The sequence below is a fragment of the Dufourea novaeangliae genome, unplaced genomic scaffold (genome assembly GCF_001272555.1).
Source record: "Dufourea novaeangliae isolate 0120121106 unplaced genomic scaffold, ASM127255v1 scaffold12, whole genome shotgun sequence".
NCBI classification, from domain to species: Eukaryota; Metazoa; Arthropoda; class Insecta; order Hymenoptera; family Halictidae; genus Dufourea; species Dufourea novaeangliae.
This window is the reverse complement of record NW_015373886.1, coordinates 2,218,371-2,239,452: the sequence shown is the minus strand read 5'-3', so window position 1 is coordinate 2,239,452 and position 21,082 is coordinate 2,218,371. Positions and strand designations below refer to the sequence as shown.

General features: G+C 32.1%; 1 protein-coding gene across 1 annotated transcript in view; it reads right to left on the bottom strand.

Annotated features, from left to right (window-relative positions):
* LOC107194254 (synaptic vesicle glycoprotein 2C-like) overlaps positions 1-21,082 on the bottom strand; it is a 98,385-nt gene that overhangs the window by 3,715 nt on the left and 73,588 nt on the right. Inside the window, 4 exon segments of the mRNA XM_015583849.1 lie at positions 561-682; positions 779-941; positions 2,258-2,419; positions 2,778-2,837. Coding sequence (XP_015439335.1) covers positions 561-682; positions 779-941; positions 2,258-2,419; positions 2,778-2,837 — 507 coding nt within the window.

Genomic DNA, 21,082 nt, shown 5'->3' with positions numbered 1-21,082 from the left:
TGTGCACCCTTTTTTTTACAATACCCAGTATAAGATACTATAAGAAGACACTGCACAGGTGATGACACTATATTACTAAAACTGTAGTCACACTAGAAGCTTGTTACAATGTTTGTTTAATGATAAATATGCATTTTTTATATTACGTTGATACGACATTCTTCACCTTATGTAATGTAAGGGAAAGATCTTCTACCATTTGGTTTCGGAGTTACTGAAATTTATGCCAAATTAATATTCGATTTAACATTTATTTCAGTATTTGAAATAAATTTATCAAGCGGTAGGAGGCCCTTACCCCTACATTGCTTTTTCCCCTAGGGAAAGTTTGTGCGTCAGTGTACTTATAGGGTACAATTATGGTATCTTATACAGTTATCTTATTATTTATCTTTTCCACTTATTTCATTTGTCGTATTAGTTATTATTTATCTTTTTACGCCAGAAAAAGAAAGGTTTTTCAAGTCTAAGGGTGTGCTGTATTAGATGTACTTCTCTTAAGAAGACCATCTTCTTAAGCGACACCCTGTACATAAACCGACTCTGTATACCAAACATACCAGGTAAAATTAACCAGGAAAGAGTCCAGAAAAATCCAACGTAACAGATAGTCTTCACCCTCTGTTTCTCCGCGTGGAATTCACCGAGGTATGAGTAAATCAACGAGCCAGGAGCTCCAATGCTGCGAAATAAATGAAAAAATAGACAATTACAGAAATTCTTAAGGATGACGATACTGTACGGCATGAAGAAGAAATAGTGTAATTGAAATACTTACAAAAACCCACTAAGGGCTCGAAAGATTAATAGAACTTTGAAGCTTTGCGACAGACTTCCACAGATCGCCAAAATGCTGTCGCACATCATAGTTAAGAGGAGAATGTATCTTCTGCCATAGGCGTCCGCGAATACTCCCCAGAAAAGGGCGCTGATAACTCCGCCTGAGGATTCCGAAATTAGGGTGATAATTAGGAACCGAATATATAAATATTAGATACCACAGAACTGATAACAATAATGATTAATCATCATGGAACTTAGAATTAATGATTATTCATTATAGAATTCAGAATTAATAATTAGTCATTAGTCATTATAGAACTTATAATTGATAATTATTTATTATACACTAATCACGATATTCATGATTATTCAATAGAACTCATAACAATAAAATTATTAGGAATAGTGATCAAATTCTACATAGTTCGACGTTTTAGACTGTTCTTTAATTATATCAAAACTTCCTTTGAGTCCTTATTGTCAAAAATGTATTGTGTTTTGCACTGTGAATCATTATGCAAATGTACACCTTTACAGATTAAATGTACAATAGGGAAAAACAGATGCACCATTACTTGCAAACTACGGCAAACTTTCCTGTATACTAATCTTAATGACAAAGTTAATCGTCAATAATCGCGCGAATGGCGAGTGGGATGTCATATAAAAACTGTTCTTCAATTTTCCTAATGAAATAAGTGCTATCGAACGTGTCTAATACGTTGCATTTAATGTGCACTGATCGAAATGAAACGTGTTTCTCGACGATGCTGACCGGGATCATTTTGGAAATTCGATTTCTGAATTACTTTTAGACATGTTACACTTCGAAATTAACATTTTCCATAAGATGTATCACTAGAAACACGAGAATATTTACATACATTACACTGGCGACGAAAGAGTATTTAACACGTCATGAAATTATATGAAAAAAAACCTTCAACTTTCAAATAAAAATATTTACAATCCTGTAAATTGCATTACTATTACAACCTTGTAAATGTTAAAAATTCATATCTTTATATCTAGTCAACTTTAATCCTCTTTTTCTTGGAAATCAGAACTCTATAGCCACTTCAGTATTTGTTTTTGTATTTCCAAACTCTCTACCATTTTTAAAGATGAAGAGGGCAGGAAGGTGCTTTGAATTTAAACTGTCAGCAGTTTATTCAAAAGTATTAGTAGACTACTTATTGATGTACCTAATAATTCAAATATGGTATACTAATGACACAAAAAAGAATCCACAAGCCAATGCGAAAATATTTATTTTTTTAATATAAAAACTTTAAACGAATGTATTTTGTCGCGACATTGTCCTAAGAGTATAAATTTGGACAATCGATTTATGTTTATTAAGAGTTTGTTGTTTATTTTAACAAGATCTATGAACCGATTTAGTTACCATTATACTTTTAGTTAAGAAACACTCTGTATAATGAATTTAGGAATTTGAAAAAATTCTTCTTACCCACGAGGAAGGAGACATTCAAAAGTCCTTTTTGTTCGGAGGACAGTTTGAGATCACATTCTGCGGACGGTAAAATGTACGCGTTTATGCCGTTCTGACATCCAACGCAGAGAAACATCGCGCCACAGAGAAGTAGGAAACCATAATGAAACCTTCCGTATCCTGAAAATGAGAAAATTGATTTAACATAATATCAACACCACAGAAAAATCGTTCTACGGTAAGTCAGCGAAGAATTAAAGTGACTGTCAATTAAGTTACCAATTTAGAAATTTAATAATCGATTACATATAATTTCAAAATACAATTTAAAAATGTTCAATGAGTATAAATCATGCAGACGATTATATAAGGAAATTAGTATGTTGAAACTGAAAAACGAAAATAATTCAGTAATATTATAAGTGATAATTTATCATTTTTATAACTGTAAATCGTTATGAATGACAAATAGAATTTCTCACTGAAAAGTGCACTGGCACGAATAATGTTTGAATAAATGTTTATGAACACGTCTTACCGCATAGTTTAATGGCCTTTTCGAAGTCAGCAGTTCCTTCTTTATATCCATGACTATTTTCTGCAAACAAATATATTAGTTCCAATTAATCATCCGTCATGTGAATTTTATTTCGTTCAATTTTCTATATATGGAATAGAACACTATGATCCAGAATTCTTAGTGGTTATACCGAGTTGCTTTTAATTACTATTAGCACAATCAAGATAGTGACACCAGCAATTGATGGTAAATGCACTATAGGTCGATTATATTTGTCTTTACGAGAGGTCGAGATAACGTTAGTTAGAAAATTGTTGCTCAGGTTCGAAAAAAACGTTTAAATTGCGATAACTAACGAAATGATTGACTAGGAAAACATTTGATTGTACTACAAAATTCTTGATTTGTGAAACGAAATACAACAGAAAGTTTGATTTTTTTTACTTTACAATTGATGAAGATCTGTATAAACGAAATAGATTAATATTTCATTATTTAAATATAGATTTGTTTAGTTTGAATTATATTAATTTAATTTACAAAATGAATCTTTTAGGAATTATGTTTATTATATACTATTCAAATATTTTTTTTAAAACCAAACGGGTAATTTAATTACCTTTTTTTTGAAGTTAGTCACAACTTCGAGAATTATCGCGAAGATGAATTAAATTAAGACATTCTGTATTAAATAAAACGGATTACTAAGAAAAATTTAATGTTTAAGAATTTACACACTAGTATTATAAAAATAATTGAATATTGTTTTAAATATAATGTCACATCATAAATGAAATGTTGCAAAGTTTAACAGGCCCGATAAAGTGCGAACGTTCAAAATTGTAACGTTAATTCTAATTTAATTAGAAATTTATTAAATTATAGACATACAAAATTTAGACATATATTTCATTCCTAATTACTGAAAACTGTTGTTAATTACTTAATAATGATAATTACCAAATAAAAGTTGATATTGGCACAATGTTGATTATACGGAAGATGACCGTATAGTAATACATAATTAGCAACACTTATCTCATAAACATACAACACTTTTCCATTTCAAAAATATTTCAAAGTTACACTAATAGAATATAAAGAATAAATTTTTAGTATCTCCACTGTTATTTTACAGGCATATCAACGTAATAAAAAAAGAATTGTAGATTCAACTGCATACATCCGTCTTTTATAATAATAAATCAAAGTTAAGTAACAATTGTAATTGTTTTAAACATTTCTTTTGCTGTTAAAACGTCCGATTTCAGCGATGAGTTATGCGACCACGTTAGTTTCAGATAAAATTCATAAAAAACGCGGTCCGTAAACTATCAGAGAGAAGCTTTGGGCGTGTCGGTCGATGGTCGCGCGTGCTTTTCCACTCATTTCTGCCTTGTTTACGCGTGCTTTTCCATTCCACCGAACTGAAAAACACCTGACCGTCTAAAACGTAAAATCTAATTTCACAGACGCACACGGTCCCGACAACGAGTTGGTACAAACGCGTTTACACTTCCGTGCCTCCGAAGATCCCTTAATTGCACGATCAGATAACAATAGTTTGCCACGCTGCAAGAGTCAGTCCCGTGGAGCTACTATCTTTAAACTTATTACCAGGTATTACGAGAATGTCTGTTCAAGCGTCACAAATTATTTACTATTGAATTATAAGGAATACAGGTATTCCATAGTTATTGGTTCGTTAAGATTATTGTTGTTATAATTTTAATTGATTAAACATATTACTTCACTTTAGCCACCTTAAAATCGGTAAACATGGGATCAAGGGACTTTTAATTCGTTGGCAAGAGAGTTTTGATTAGGTTGATCTGCTATGAAAATCTTCTTTTCAAAATATCTTATACTTGTTTAAACTATGCAGTTTGAAAATGACGTTTATTATAGAACATGCTAATATTACCTCGACTCGATTACAACATTGGCTCGACGTAATTCAGATGGTAAAGTAACAATTTGCTTAAGGTAGCTTCCGCGTTTTGTGTCGTATTTAGCTGCGGCTCCATATGGTGCTTTATACTTTTTATCAATTTCTCCAATTTAATTTGAATGATTAATATTTTAAACTACTTCAAAGTTCTTAAATAGAAAATAATTTATACCTAAGTGAAAAAAATTGGAAAGTTCGTAGAACAAAGCAAAAGAAAACAAACGACGTTGATGCTCATAGCAGACATGCGTAGAAGATTCTACCAAACGCATTGAAACCTAAATTTGCATATTTTGATCTTAATGTTTAGTTCTATTTGAGCGTTAACATTTTTTATTTGCGTTAACAATAACCACCTAATTTTTTATGAAAATGTCATTTTTTTGTAACTAAATAAGAAGTGATTAACTTATCAGTATCAACTACAGTTGCATAAGGCTCGTGTTAAAAAGACATTTTTATAACGTTTATTTTTCAATAATTTTATCGTTGACCTTGTGATGCTTTGGTAGCAGTCGAAGGCTGAAGCTTTTAAGAATGTTCTGTTAAATTTTCAACTAAATTTATTATTATTAAAAATTTGCGAGAACCGCCTTAAGCATATTACGAATTAGACTAGATAGAAGTGATCTAGTTTTTGAATTTGTTGCGTTCGAAGTTATGCAGCTTCGTTAATTTTGCAGATATCAAGTTGAAATTTTCAGGGTGCCTTGTTTCTTTGCATTCATGACAATGAAAGGGTTGATTTATTTGCTCGCTCATTACTAGACTGCAGCAGTTTATTTAAATTGAGAATTTCGAATACTAGTATCTAAAAACTCAAATTTGACAGAATTTTGAATTTTCCACTAAAGGCTTTACTGCGTTAATAATAACACACAAATCGCATGGAACTTTATTAAAATCTTAATTTTATTGCATGTTTCAAGCTAACGGATGCTATAAATGCGTAATACAACGAGAATGACGGACATATTAGCATTATGAACATATTTAAATAATTTTTTAAGAATAACAACTTGTTTGAATTTCTTTAATTTTCTCGAAATCATAATAATGTAACGGTTATGACGTACATAAACGTCAGCAGTGAAAAATTCGTGCCACAGTGGACTGCACTGTCAGCGACGAACCATAACGTTTAAGGGGTTAATGTCGACTGGTACGAAAAATGTGCCGTTTTACAAACAATTTCTTTTACGGTACTAAGTGTTAATAGTTGTTCAATAATCGTTTGAAAGTCGATTAAAACAAAACGAGGTCGACCTTTATCGGTCGATCGTTGGTGCACCTAACGTAAATCGTTTTCAAAAAACGATAGGTAAAGGAGATTGCAACAAAATCAACCATAGGAATTACGTCAACAACGGTTCATACGTGGATACGTAAACCAATAAATGAAAGGGTAATTAAGATGATAATTATGCCAACAATTGTATCTTGACATTTCGGCGGGTTTTGTTGTGCATCTGCAGGAATCGGCTTTTGCATAATTTTTGTTTTCAGCGGTGCAGGATCGAATCGACGAACAAAACTGTCGCGGCGATGATGGAAGGAAGTATGTAATTATTGCGAGTTCGGTAACAATTATCCCGAGCACGTTTTGTTGGATCTTTGATCTACGAAGACACGCGCTGACAGATGTCGTGTTGTTTCGTGGTGCTCGAAAACGAACTAGCTTGATGAAACTCGAAAACAATGCGCGCCGGAAATCTCGAAATAGCTTTCGAAAAGAGGAGGTTTTGATTATTATAATATTAATAGGTCACGATTAAACTGTGAATTTGACGTATTTAGAGCATATAATAGCAATAATAATAATTATTATCATGTTTTCATTATTAATTATTGCCTGAAACAAAGTTTTTATAAATCGTAATAAAACGAATATTAACAGTAAGGTATTGATAATATTTCTGTCTAATAAATATAATAATATACGTTATTGTTCTTTAATATTGTACACCATTTCTGTCTAGCAAAAGGGCGGGAATATGGGTTGAATTTGAACTGAATTAATTTTTTTTTTAACTGGTGGAATCCTTATTGATATATCTAATACAGTAAATTAAGAACTCTTGTAATTTTCAATATATTATTATTTAATATTCAACCTAATGAACGTGTTAGCAGAACGGACACACTTCTGTGTAATTTGTGTTTTCATAAACTGAAGATACATAGATATTAGGAATAGGAGAATTTTTTGGATTAACTTTATTTCTTGTAAAAAAGGCTATTACCTCGCCGTACCGATTCTTTTGCTAAATGGTGGAACGAAATAAAACGTTTAAGGTGGTAATTTTTACGTGTAGATTCCTAAATTCCTAATCTATATCCCTAAAATTGCTGTGGTAGCATCTCAGATATTTTTATTTCGCTTACATGATATATTCATTTGTCGATGTTCGAACGGCTTAATTTTTGCAATAAATTGATGACAAACCAGTATAATTTCAAATAAACACCCCTCCTTGAAATTTCCGTAGACTGTCACTCTGTGCCAACTTCGTAGATTTATCAACTAATACCTCAAATTTGTGTATTAGGTGTACAAATTAATTCATGGCCACCACAATTAATTATTGACTAAAAACTGCCATCATTTTTTCGAGAGGGGATTCACCAAATCCTCGAAAAATGGCGTAAATGTATAGAAAATGACGAGGGATATTTACAAAAATAGACTGTAATTTGGTTTTCTTTCTAAATAAACAACAAATTTACGAAAAGAAGGCCACGAATTAATTTGTACACCTAATACATTTTGACGTTCATTCGATTCTGTCTCGTCTTCTGTCACTGTTGATTTATTAATCATTGAAAATTCAACCAATCGAACCGTTGTTTAAAAAATATACTCGGGTAATGTCAATTTACACTAATAATAAAATGTAAACGAAGTACTGTATCCAGAGATGGGATAAAAAGTACTTTTTCATTTTTCTTCGTTTAACCGTGGAAATTGCAACTTTTATAATACAACAATTCTTTCTCTTGCGTGACTAGATACTGGGCAAACAATTATTTAATCTCATTAACTGTTTGAAACTCAGAATGATGCTCTTAGGTGCTGCAGCTTTTCAGTATGTATTATTCGAATATACTTGTGCCCAACTCTGACTGTATCAAACGTACATGCGATGACGTTAAATATAAGACGGAAGAAATTTTGATAAGTTTTAATCAATACGCGAATGATCACGTTTGGTCTTGATCGTTGACGCGGAGAATCTGGTATCGCTCACTTGTGCACACCAAGAATGCAACAATCTAAACATGATTATTGCTTTACTGTTTGAACACGAGTACGCAATTGTAATCAGTGACGCAGTAACGGGTCTGGTAGAGCACGTTTCCACGCATTTTTTCGTATTGTCAGTGGGTTCGTTTGAATAACATTCACCATTGTTTAAAAAAGTCTGCCGCTCATAATTAGCCATTTAGAATATTCGAAGCCAATTTAGCGAGTTCATCAAAATTATAGCTAAATAATAATAATCAGTAATTGTAAACTTTACTATGTAACCTAATTAATTATAAGTTGAAAATTATGTACTATCCAAACTACTATACATTTGCTATATAAATCACATCAGGTTTAAAAGAATAAATAAATAAATAAATATTATTCTTATAAAAATAATTAATTATCTATTAAGCCTAGACTATTAAAAAGTAATTATTAGACTGTGGATTTTGTACATTTATAATATTTACAATTGTGTAAAACTCAGTACAACAAAATATTTCATCAAATTTAATGAAGTCTTCATTTTCTTTGGAGGCTGATAGAACCTAGATTTTTATTTTTTTTCCAGTTTCAATTCCCATTAATTTATCCAAAAACATCTATATTTGCATAAACATCCGCAGTCTAGTAATTATATTAAATGACTTTGTACACTTTAGATATTGATAATGCATAGCTTTAGTTCATTAGATTTATACGGTGGATTTTTAAAGCACATAATTTTTTATTAATTTATTTGATAAAAGAAATTGGCGCAAATTAAATTTATGTGATCAAAATACAATTAAAGGCGTTTGTACATTATGTCCTCTGAAATTCTACGTAGTTTTCCGGTCCTATATTTTGCTCTGAAAATGTTTATATTTTTTTTTATTGTCGAGAGGAAGATGTAAACGAAGCTTTCGCAACATTCAAAAGTTTGCTTCCTAACCAATTTTTTGTTAGTACATTCAATACTGTATTTATGGCTACTTTTCAGTCGAAAAATCCAATATTTATCAAACAATATTATGCAACATCCTCGAAACATTTTTATTTGCGTTACAATATCATGCGTTGTCATGTAGGTAACTAATTTTCCAATTATTCTTACTCTTATTGATTTTTAAAGTACGAAAGCTTTGCTTTATATGCACTTCCTATTTATTTATTTATTTTTTAATATAATCTTCGTCCAGTTGACATCTGCTAGAATTAACAATAAGCAAATGTTTTTGTTTCACCATAAACAGTAGTACATTAAAGGTATTTGGCCCATCGATTCATATGGTGTTTACCAAATCGTATAAATGATGTTATGGATGCATTAAAATCTGCTACTATCATCTACATAGTTTATGATTTTATTGTGCTATAAAGATCAATGCGTTGAAGAGTAACAAGCGAATAACGTTAAGCAAATTATTTCTGATAATTGGAAGAAAACTGAGCGTTTCATTTAAATGCCATTAATCTAAGTGATACGAAAACAACTATGTACAGTACCGGACAAAACTATAATAACTTAAACGTAATAATTCTTTGAAGATTAAGTTCTTCAATAATTTCTGTATTAATCAACGAAGAGTATAGAGTTCTTTAAACGTTATTTTCTTAAATATTAATAAGCTTAATAAAATCCACAACCTTCGTTACTTAGTACAGAATGTGAGAAACAAATTGATCTTCAAGGAATTATTAATAATTTTGTCCGATACTGTATATGTCCGTTTGACTTTAACAATTCACGTTGCTATAATTTCATTGGACTCGCTCCAATACGGCACAAACTATAACAAATTCGGAAATTTAATTAACATCAACCGAAGCCTAAATCATAACATTAAATTAATTATACAATAAGTAAAGTTGTGAGAATGTACCGAATCATTTGTTTCTCCGAATGGAAGGATTTTGTGCAATGTTATCAGGTGCTGCGTCTACAAAATTACAATACTTATTTTAGGATGTTTCTCGTCCTGCGTTATTAATAATTCTCAATCCTATCACGAGTACTTGAACTTTCCTCGCAGGGATTGTTATGTAAAATGATCCCAATAATAACCACTGCGGTAAGTGTGAAAATATCATCGAGTACGCTAACGTTTTGTTTAGATCGTATAATAGTGAGACGGAATTTATATAGCCAAAATAGTTCCCCGGAAGATCTTTATCGCGGATGAATTAGAAATAGAGATACTAATTTCATTAATATTTTCCTGAACTCTTTATTTCTCACTAATTTGATTGATCATTATGAGGTATGACGTAATTGTTCAAAAAAAATATAGAAAGTTAATGCAGTGGAAATTTTAACACATTTTCTAAAATAAGCGAAGGATTATACGATTATTATTAGGTGTACCGATGAGTAATCCACTTTATTGAATTTGGTACTTATTTTCGTGGTATTACAATCACAAGCCTATGCTGTTTCTAAGATATTAGTGACACGGCTTAAAGGCGCCTTAGACCTAAAACAGCCGTAAAATGGGTGTCTACAAGGCGTCATGTGCTATCTGGGTTTTGAAAGAAGATGGAACCAGAAAGTTGTTTTGAAGTTAAATTTTGTTAGGAGTTTATTAAAAAGAAATAGTAGATTACTTATTGGTACAACTAATACAATATGCAGACAGTTTAACTTTAAAAAAAAAATTAATCAGGTTATGGAACTTAAACACTTGCCAAAGGTAATGTTGTAACTACATTATATAAAAATATAGTATATTCTAAGTTGATAATGAATCATAATCTCGTTAATATTACAAATATATAAATAACACCTGACCACAGCATTTCGATATTGCCATCCCAGATAGTACATGACGCCTAATGACGCCTTGAAGACGCCTTCAGGGCGCCTTAGACATAAAATAGCCGTAAAATGGGCGTCTTCAAGGCGTTATGTGATATCTGGAATTAGGCTAAAGAATTAGACGTCCGTTAATAATGCTTAAAAGCTCCCTTCATTTTGATAATTAATAACAACAATGTTGTTGAACCAATAGAAGGCACGGTTTTTGACTCAGTTACAAGGATTTCATAATTAAGAGATGTATTCAATATTTAAAAAACTCCCATCGGACTCAGAATGAGTCAGAACTCAGAAATGAGTTGTTAACTAAATCTCGAAGTAATTAGGGTACCACATGTTCAAGTGTTCTTATAACGTAAAACTATATTTAATATTTTGAAAACCTCATCTCATCGAGCTATATATAACACACAAAACAGTCTATAACAATACAAAGTGTATCACTCAAGGTCCAGATAAATTGAATGTCCGATAACAAAATAATTATTTAAAGAACCACTACTGTATGGTTTGGAAACACCAAAATTATCGCTCTTTTACACAATGAGCTATAATCTTTCTCAATGAACTAATGTGAAGAAACTAATTAAGATAATACCATTTTAATTCATAATTCAGAAGTGTATCACAGTATTTAAAAAATGATTAAATTATATAAACAGACATTCCATGAAAACGTTACTATTTGAAAAAAAAATGTATTCATTCAATATTGAATAAAAAGAGAATATTTGAAAAATAGTTCGAAGATCGATTATTCAAATAACAAAAGGCATTTGAAAATGTAATTTTCAAATCATAGACAGTAAATGTCAATAAACTGGCTGGTGTATAACCTTTACGATATTAATGCTTTTAATATGACAAAACAGAGGGTAGCCTCGATAAAAAAATATAACAATGTCAGAATTTGTTAAACAATCTTCATTAGTGAGATATATGTAATTAAAGTTGCTTTTGACAATTTCTTTGCACTTTATAGAAAGTAAAATAACAATGAAGATTTCATAATATTTCACATTCAGTTTACTCATTAAGCAAAATTTTGTCATTATTTTAACAGTTGCATCGCTTATTGTTATTGCGAAAAACTTCCGGAATGTGTATGTAAACAACCAAACTTACGTAACAATAACGCAACATTTGTATTCGCATCAAAAATGGCACGTGACTTCTCATCCTCAAATTTCCGTTTGTCACACTCTCTGATTGTTATTACTTTCAATTAGTACTAATATACTTTTAAACATTAAATTGAATATTAAAAACGTTCCATTTTATTTTTTTAAATTTATTCCCTTTTTAAAGATCATTATGCTTGACAATAGTCTGTTATACATTCTATGTCATTTTTAGTGGTTAGTTCTTGCTTATTCGTTAACTGTATTTATCGTGTTCTTTATGACAAGTGGAAATTATCTATCTAAATATTAGATCTAAATAAAAATCTAGTCTACATCTATTAAAATATTAATATATCACTACTTTCGATCTGAATAGATTTATAGAATAATAAATATTAAGCAAAAACTGCCGCCATAATAGTCCCACAAATACTGATATACTGCGAATTCTACATATGGCAACATGTAAAACACAGTCGAAGTATAAACTTGTGTCATGAATAACTTCCACGGAAAGTTATTAAACAACAATTAAATGGAGATAGCACTACCAACATTTAAATCGACTAAGAAAAAAGAAACGTTCACTGTAATGTATCTCCGACCGACATAAGTTTAAACAAGGAGAACAGGAATTATTCATGACTAGACCCAATAAAAGCGTTCGCGAAGGTTAACAGACTTCCATGATTTACTTCCAAATTATTGCACTTATTCAAGATTGTCTTATTTCTAAAATCAGTTTAAATTAATTAAACAAGCATTCAGTACAAAGTAATCTGAAAACAGTAGAACTTGTTTTAGCCCATAACACTAGAACTACCAGTCTTGAATGTATAATAAATTCAATTTTATAATACATACATATATATAGTATATAATAGAGTATAACATAATATATCATCGCATAAAATGTACAATTAAAAGACCAACATAAACTCTAAGGAAGGCACTTGACCAATTTCAATAATTGCAAAATAATAAATCTGAAATCCATCGTTTTGGCGGGTTTGGTAGTTCTAACGTTACGAAAGTTATTACATTTTTCATCGATTCTGTAATATGTACTAACCCTGACCAATTTCAATAATTGCAAAATAATAAATCTGAAATCGATCGTTTTGGCGGGTTTGGTAGTTCTAACGTTACGAAAGTTATTACATTTTTCATCGATTCTGATCCTCGCGAAACCGACCAACGAATCGACAGAGTTCGCACAAACAACACAATTCCATTGACAACTAAAAATGCAAAATATGTACTAACCCAGTGAAAACGAAAGAGAGGCGATCTGGTTCACCATCGTGGATCTCCTCGGGGTGCCAGGCGCCCGGGACGTGTCTTCCGTCGGTCGATGCCTGAACGAGTACTGTTCACGTGAAGCGGGACAGAATTCTCCGTTTCCTTGACGTGTCGCGATCAAGACGGAAAACGTCCACGCGATCCACTGTCGCGTCGCTTTAAATATTGTCAGGCGCTTGCCACGAATCGGCCAACGGACGCGAGTGGGAACCGCGGTTCGCGGATTCGAAAAACTTCTCCCTACCCCAATGGTTCTTCTTTGTTGAAAAACCACGGCGTTTAACCGAATTTTCGTACGCACATCCAATGGTATCGTGGATTCGCAGTGACGCACTCGAAATTCTTCCAGTTTCGAGATCGTCGATCGATTGACGCACTCGGAACCATGAACATTTTAGCGATTTCCCGATGGACACGTCAGATGACCGGGTGAAGATATTTGTTAGAGCTTTCGTGATGGAATAAAATGACAATGATGATCGCCAGAATATTTTATTCCTCGATGTTTGGAATTGTTACTGTGTATGGTTAAAAGGAAACGGAAGAAAACATGTTTTAAATGTTATACTACCGTTCGTAACTACCCAGATAACATACGACGCCTTGAAGACAGCTTAAAGGCGCCTTAGACCTAAAATAGCCGTAAAATGGGCGTCTTCATGGCGTCATGTGCTATCTGGGTTAGGACACCAGGTATGTATGAAGAGAATTTGATGTTTCTTTGAGTGAAGTTATATGAGTTGTGTTATCGCAGAAATTGATTTTTATTATTTATTTATGCAACAATCGACAACAAAAGTCATTAGATATGAAATTTAAAACTCAGTTTATAATTTAGTTTAAGTAAAAGTATGTTTAAAATAATTTTAACTTAATAATTGTTAATTTAATATGAAGTATAAAATGTCCCTATTTATGCTCAGCGAAAATGAAAATGCGAAATTTGGAAGTGCCAAAACCAAACTTTGACGAACAATATTAAAGATTCCGTATGTTTTTTTAGTAAAAACGCAGCGTCCACCTGTAACTCACGATCGCAACGGAACCGCTCAAATTCCGTTTCCTTACGACGGACACACTTATTAAAATTATTTTTAAAACTTCTTAAATATTGAACGAATTTAAATAATTTTTTGTATCAATAATTTATTATTTAACTTTTGACATTAAAGAAAAAATATACGTACTGAGCAAAAATCGGGACGTGCTTAGAAATAGGGACATTAACCTTATTTTAGGCCACTTTTATTACTTTGTGGTGGCATAAGCAGTATCCATCGAATGTTAATATTACCTAGACAATATTTATGTTATACTTTCAGCAATTTTTCAGTGGCTTGTAAATTGAACTATATATATTCGATAAGTGTCCTAGTACTTATGAACGGGAGTCTTTCTAGTTTTTTCCTAAATCGAATCAAGAGATTTGAAGACGATGCAGATTCGAACGAAGAAGAAACAATTCCACGTTGCAGCGTTGACCATAGTGCCACTGAATATATCTTTGCATCTTTCTCCAGGTATAAATAGTATATAGTACAACGCTGGCGAAATTGCAGGTTACAGTAGGAATCTATTTCAGAGTGAACGTTCTACTAATTTCGAGAGCGAATCGGATTTCTGCTTTTGTCTTTGGACGGACTTTTGCGGAAATGCAAAGAAAAGAAGAAATAACACGTGACACAGTATTATAGCTGAAATAATAAATGCCCTTGGTAGATTAAGCACTTTCGATTGCACCTAGTCGATGTCCATTCGTATCGGAAAATGTTAGTTGGGATTAGTATGTTGGACGCTACATTAATATGCATAAAATTTCTGCTGAGTAAAGATTTTTTTATTGCAGGATACATATGGATTTATAATATGATAATAATTCGAGGAGTTAAAATAAATTGTAGTGCACAACATTTTGATCCACGTACATTAACTACAGTCAGCGATTTATTTCCCAATGACCTAATGTTTACTAATGCATTTATTATATCTACTAGCAATCTATTGATACACATAGTATTTACCATCTGTCATTGAGAAAGTAATTCCACAACCCCAAACTGAAAGTCACGTGATCCATGTGCGAGGAAACTTGAAATAATTGTGTTCACTAAATCTTCAACTGTGTGAGAATAATAGAAAAATTATGACGAGCTGAGTTTGCGAGGTAAGATAAAGGCTGAGTACGATAACATTTTTATACATGATGTTGTCGGTATAATTGCTTTCTCCAATGTGTAATTTGCAATGATTGTACTGTGCGTTTATTTTATAGATTGAGTGCCAAAGAAAAAGATCGGTAAGTACTTACTTAAAAATTTAATAGATGAATAAAACTATTGAACGATTGAGAGCATTCTCGAAAGACAAGTGAATTCTAATGTGATTAGAACAGATCAAACAAACTAGAAAGTCATCTAAGGTTGATGTCATTTTTGCTCTAAACAGACCATAAAAAATGCAAGAAAGCAAGAAAAACTCTGTGTAGAATGTGAAAAACCTGTTTCCAATGAACACGCCGTCACAGTTACAAAATATAGCGAATGCACATAGATAAATTATTTTTACATTTTTTAATGATATGAACAATCGGTTTTATTTATCAAATCACCCATGTAGCCATATTAATTGTTTATTAATTAATTTATTCAATAATTACATGTAAAACTCATATTTTTACAGGTGTGCACTCCGGGTACCCCCGGCATTGAAATCAAGTAGATAAACTTTAAGCTGATAATGTTTGTACTTCTGAATCTTGAAACAAAAAGTTCAGTGCATATTCTGATAGGAAAAAGTTCAAATCGCGACAATCCTCCCTTATAAAAATATTCCCAATATATGCTCAGGTGGGCAGCCGATTATCCGGGTATTGACATAAGGGTTAAAGTACCAAGTTAGGATTAAGTGAAGTAGAAGTTTGGAACATTGAAATAAGAGTTACCAAGGGTGGCCATATTGGATATTTGCTTATTGTGAAATATCTGAACCGATTGAACTATTACTATGAGCGTATAGATAACAAAAAATAGGAAATAATCATCCAATAATGCGTTAATAATGCTTGTGGACGAACATCTGTAATAATGTCGAGGATATTTCTTATTTAATGTGAGATAAGTAAGAATCAAAAGTGAGTACACACTTTAAAAGTATGGGATTCATTCATATTTATTTCTCTCTATTTAGAATCTAATACATCGTATAGATGCTCTATTATATTGACGTCTGGTGACTGTAGAGAAGGACTTAACTCAGTGATGGGCAACCGAGCCCGCTCGGGCAAGTGGCGGGCAGCCGCGGGCTCCTTTGAAGGCGACGCGAGGCAAGAAACGTAACGACATATTTGCGTATTGGTATTTCTTGACCCTACTCGCACATTGTAATGTAAACTAACGTATAACTCGTATAGATTAATAATCATTTATGTTTCTTTTTATTCAAAACAGATAGAAGCAACCTGATCTTGTGTCGGCCACGCGAAAAATGGTGCCTTTATATTAAGTAGTATTATGTATAAGTAATATTTAAAGCAATTATTATTAAATTTATACAAATACCTTTGTAAATTGTATATTTTCTTACGATTCTTCAATAAAAAACAGTCAAACCATACATATACGTTATTCATTAATCCAGCACTATCGCCACTCCTATTCCTAATATCAATTAACCAAAAAAGTAATAAGAAATAATAAATAATAACAAAATAATTAATTCTAAAACTTTTAAGTTTTGGAATATGTTCTGAAATTACCTAATGAAAGGACTCCCCTAAAAATTTTTCTAGGTGGCCTAACAGGACTATGTAGTTACGCGTTGGGACAGGTGCACACAGTTAAACAGAAATTACATTGAAAAATTGCAATGTAATATAGACGAAAATTAATAAAACCAAAAATTTATAACATAGTTCCCAGAACTTTGGAAACACCCCTCGTATATTTAGGACTTAAATATTTGAACTACTGAAAAGTAAGTACTTTGCTATTCTTTTTTTTTAATAATGGAATTATTTACTTCAATAGTGGCAGCTTTTGACTCTGTAAAACATTTGACGCTGATCATATTTGTATAAAATAAGATGAGTATTTCGCAATTATTCGATGAAAAGATTGAATCAAATCGAACAACTAAATGATCAGTTATATCCACCATATCAGTTATAATCCAGAATATATTACCATTTTATAATATTCCATATGTATTGTATAATCTTCTATGTATTTATTTGTAAGTTATAATTATTAATTAGAAATTTTCTACGTTGTTAGAGTTTTTACGCTGTGGGTGTACTCTTAACATTGATCACTTGTTGTACTATTACATTATAAAAATGCATTGGATACTTTGTACTGGAGTAATACAAGGTGTGACAGCTAAAGAGAGTATCGATTCCATTCCTAATTCTTCAGGTCAACGAGCCTAATTACGAAGAACCGCGCCCAGGACAAACATTATTATCAATACTCACATTTTCGATAAATGGTACACTTGTACGTATACTGTAAAACGTTAATTGCACTCGTATAATGTAAGAAATTATAGTAACACGTTGAACATTCCTTTAAGTTCCAAAAGTTTTCTATTCGTTACTTCGAATTTCATTCCATCAAAAATTTGTTTCATTATACAAATTTTATTGTAAATTACTTTCATCCATTTGAAAATTTGACGTTTGAAATATATGATTTAAAACTTTTATACGCGTATAAGCATATTTAAAAAATAATCATCTGAGGTATTGAATAGAAACTAAAAAATATAAATTGTAATGAAGATATAAAATAATAATTACAAATTATAATAAATTTAATATTAACATAAATTTATGTTTTCATAGATTACAGTTATTTCCACCTGGAATCACAATACAACTTAAAATCTATGTAGTTGAGTTATTGTTAATTGCATCAAAACAATATGTTTTTAATTGCAATACTTATACCATCTTATTACATATTCAGTTCAATATTTTCAAAATGAGAAAACACTTGATTCCAAGTCAAATGTAAATTATGTTGTTAAATACGTATTAAATAATTTTGTACCTGTTGTCAACTGTAGTCATTGTTTACATGTTGTTTTGAGTTTTTTTACAATTTTATAAAACGTGTAGATGCTGTTTAGTAATTTCATTAGATTCTGAAGAGGACATTTTTAGCGACTTAAAAACTCATTGCGCATACATATTTATTTGTTAATACAGAATCGATTAAAGTTATTTTATCACAGAGAAAGCCGGTGCTTCTATTTTATGATGTTCGTACAAAATTATAGCGATTAAAACATTCAAACTCGTTTTCCTTAAAATCGTGATCTTTGAGTTATGTCGTTAGATGTGATGTTGCAGCAAATGAGTAATTGTATGCAATCGCTTAAAGTTGTTTTACAGTAGAAGCTCGTTTATTGCAGTGTTCGGGGCTGTAAAGGGCTACATTTTCAGGAATACTAAACTAAGCGAGCTCCAATCACCCGCGCGCTCATCCTGCCACTTGTTCCTTCATTTGTTCGACGTAGCTACCTATAGGGTGGACTGAATGTATGCATTTTTTAATTACCGTTACCACCATTACTATCTCCATTATTTTTGAAGGTATCAAAAAAATTTATTCACGAAAGTTATTAAGTATTGAAACATTTTACTAAAACAATATTACATATATACACCCGCAGTTTCTGTGATGAAAAATATGCGAGTTAAATACGACACTGTACGTGTTTCGTTCCTTCCTTGATGGGCGACTGAGTGGGAAGCGCTCATTACGCTACGTATAATAAAATAGACTGCAATAAACGAGCTCCTACTGTAGCTTCATCATAGACGAGATATAAGAATAGACCACCGGAAAATAGTTGGTGCCGAATGTTAACGTGTCTTAACGATTTATATCTCAAAACATTGCTCCCAATTTGCTCCTTCCGAATTTGAAATTGCTCTCCCAGCACCGTTAATAGTTAATAAGATATTCGCAAAAGAAAAAGTAACAATTTGTTGTTAAAATAGGTAGTAAATGATCATTTTACACAAATATTATGGTACCAAAAAATTGCTCCTGATCTGTTTTATAATAATCAATAGTTAGATATCTCAATAACTTTGCTCGTGAGGGTACATCCACACACACGGGGTTCCTGGCGCCACATGCGGGGGTTCTGTGACCCCCCGTTCTCACTACACTGGGTATCTGGCGCCTCCACCGGGGGTTCTATGACCCCACGATCACACCACACGGGGTCTCTGGCGCCTCCACCGGGGGTTCTATGACCCCACGTCTCACCACACGGGGTCTCTGGCGTCACCACCGGGGGTTCTATGACCCCACGATCTCACCATACGGGGTCACTGTCGCCCCCTGCGGGGGTTCTGTGATACCATGATCATCGGAAAATAATTGTCGCCGAATGTTAACATATCTTCACGATTTATATCTCAAAAAATTGCTCCCAATTTATTACTTCCGAATCTGAAATTGCTCCCACAGCACCGTTAACAGTTAACGAGATATTCGAAAAAGAAAAAGCAAAAATTGGTTATTAACAAAATAGGTAGTAAATGGGCTTTTTACACAAATATTATGACACCAAAAAATTTCTCCTGGTCTGTTTTATAATAATCAATAGTCAGATATCTCAATAACAACGTATTAACGAGGAGCAAACGAAATATTGTTGTTGCATAGAGGTTAGGTAATACCACCGACTAGGTATAGGATAGACCTATCATCTTATGGGACTTCGTGTCTCATGTTCTGAAATACCGATAGTGTAAAAAGTCAGGGATTTTCTGCTGCCCTCTACGTTATGAGAACGGTGAATTTGTGAACTACGTTAAATCTAAGAAGGGACCATGGTCGTGAACGGATTCTCTTCCGTCCGTTCGCTACAAAGTAGACGTATTAGAAAGGAGTCTCGGGTGCGAATCCCGACGGAGCTATATTAGTTTTTCTTCGCGTACAAAAAAGTTATTGCGTTTAATATTGTTTTTATGGATATGTATATGTATTATTATGTACATTTGAGTAAATTATTTTATTATTCCATTGTTATTACAACAGTTTAACAGTGACAACGAACGCATGCATATTTTCAAATATCGGACTAATAGTATATTTTTATTCTATATTATTACATATAAGTGAGTAATACGTATCAAAAACGTAATCGAAACATAGATTTTTATTACACCACAAACATCGCATAAAAGATATTTCGTTATATTGACATTTGTAATAATTATGGATGTTGCGGGGAAATCAATATTATTGACATTATAGAACTTGTAACGAAATATCAGTGTAACACTTAAAAAAATTTTAACGTTCCATTTATATCATTGTCCTGTGAAAATGTTCATACCTCCAGCAGCATTCATATTCCAATCAAAGAATTTACAGAATAAGGAAAAGGAATCTAAAGTAATTTTCAGTAGTTCCATACATCTTAATCTCGAATAATATTATAAAACATTCAAAGTACTAGACATTTTAACACTTTGAATCTCATATCGATTTCTACAATAATCTTAGTTCGATGTAATATAGAACGTGGTTTTATGAGATAGATTCGAAGTTCGCAGCCATTAGCTCGATATTGTCATCAGTTTACAGTACTTTACCGATGATAATACCGATTGCCTAGGCCTCACCACGAGGAGGTTGCTGCGAGTGGAGGCCCAAGGCAGGTAGATGGAATCACAAGTTTTACATCTTCCCACCTTTCACAATAAACCTTATAAATAACTTAAATCTTAACTATGTAATATTATCTGTACTAGAATCCCTCGGCGGATGACTTCTTTCATGAGACTAAACCTATAAAAAACTAAGTTCCCTCGTCGGTTGTCTTCGTTCTTCAGCTTAGAACTAATATTATCTTAATATTCTAATTAATACGAATTAA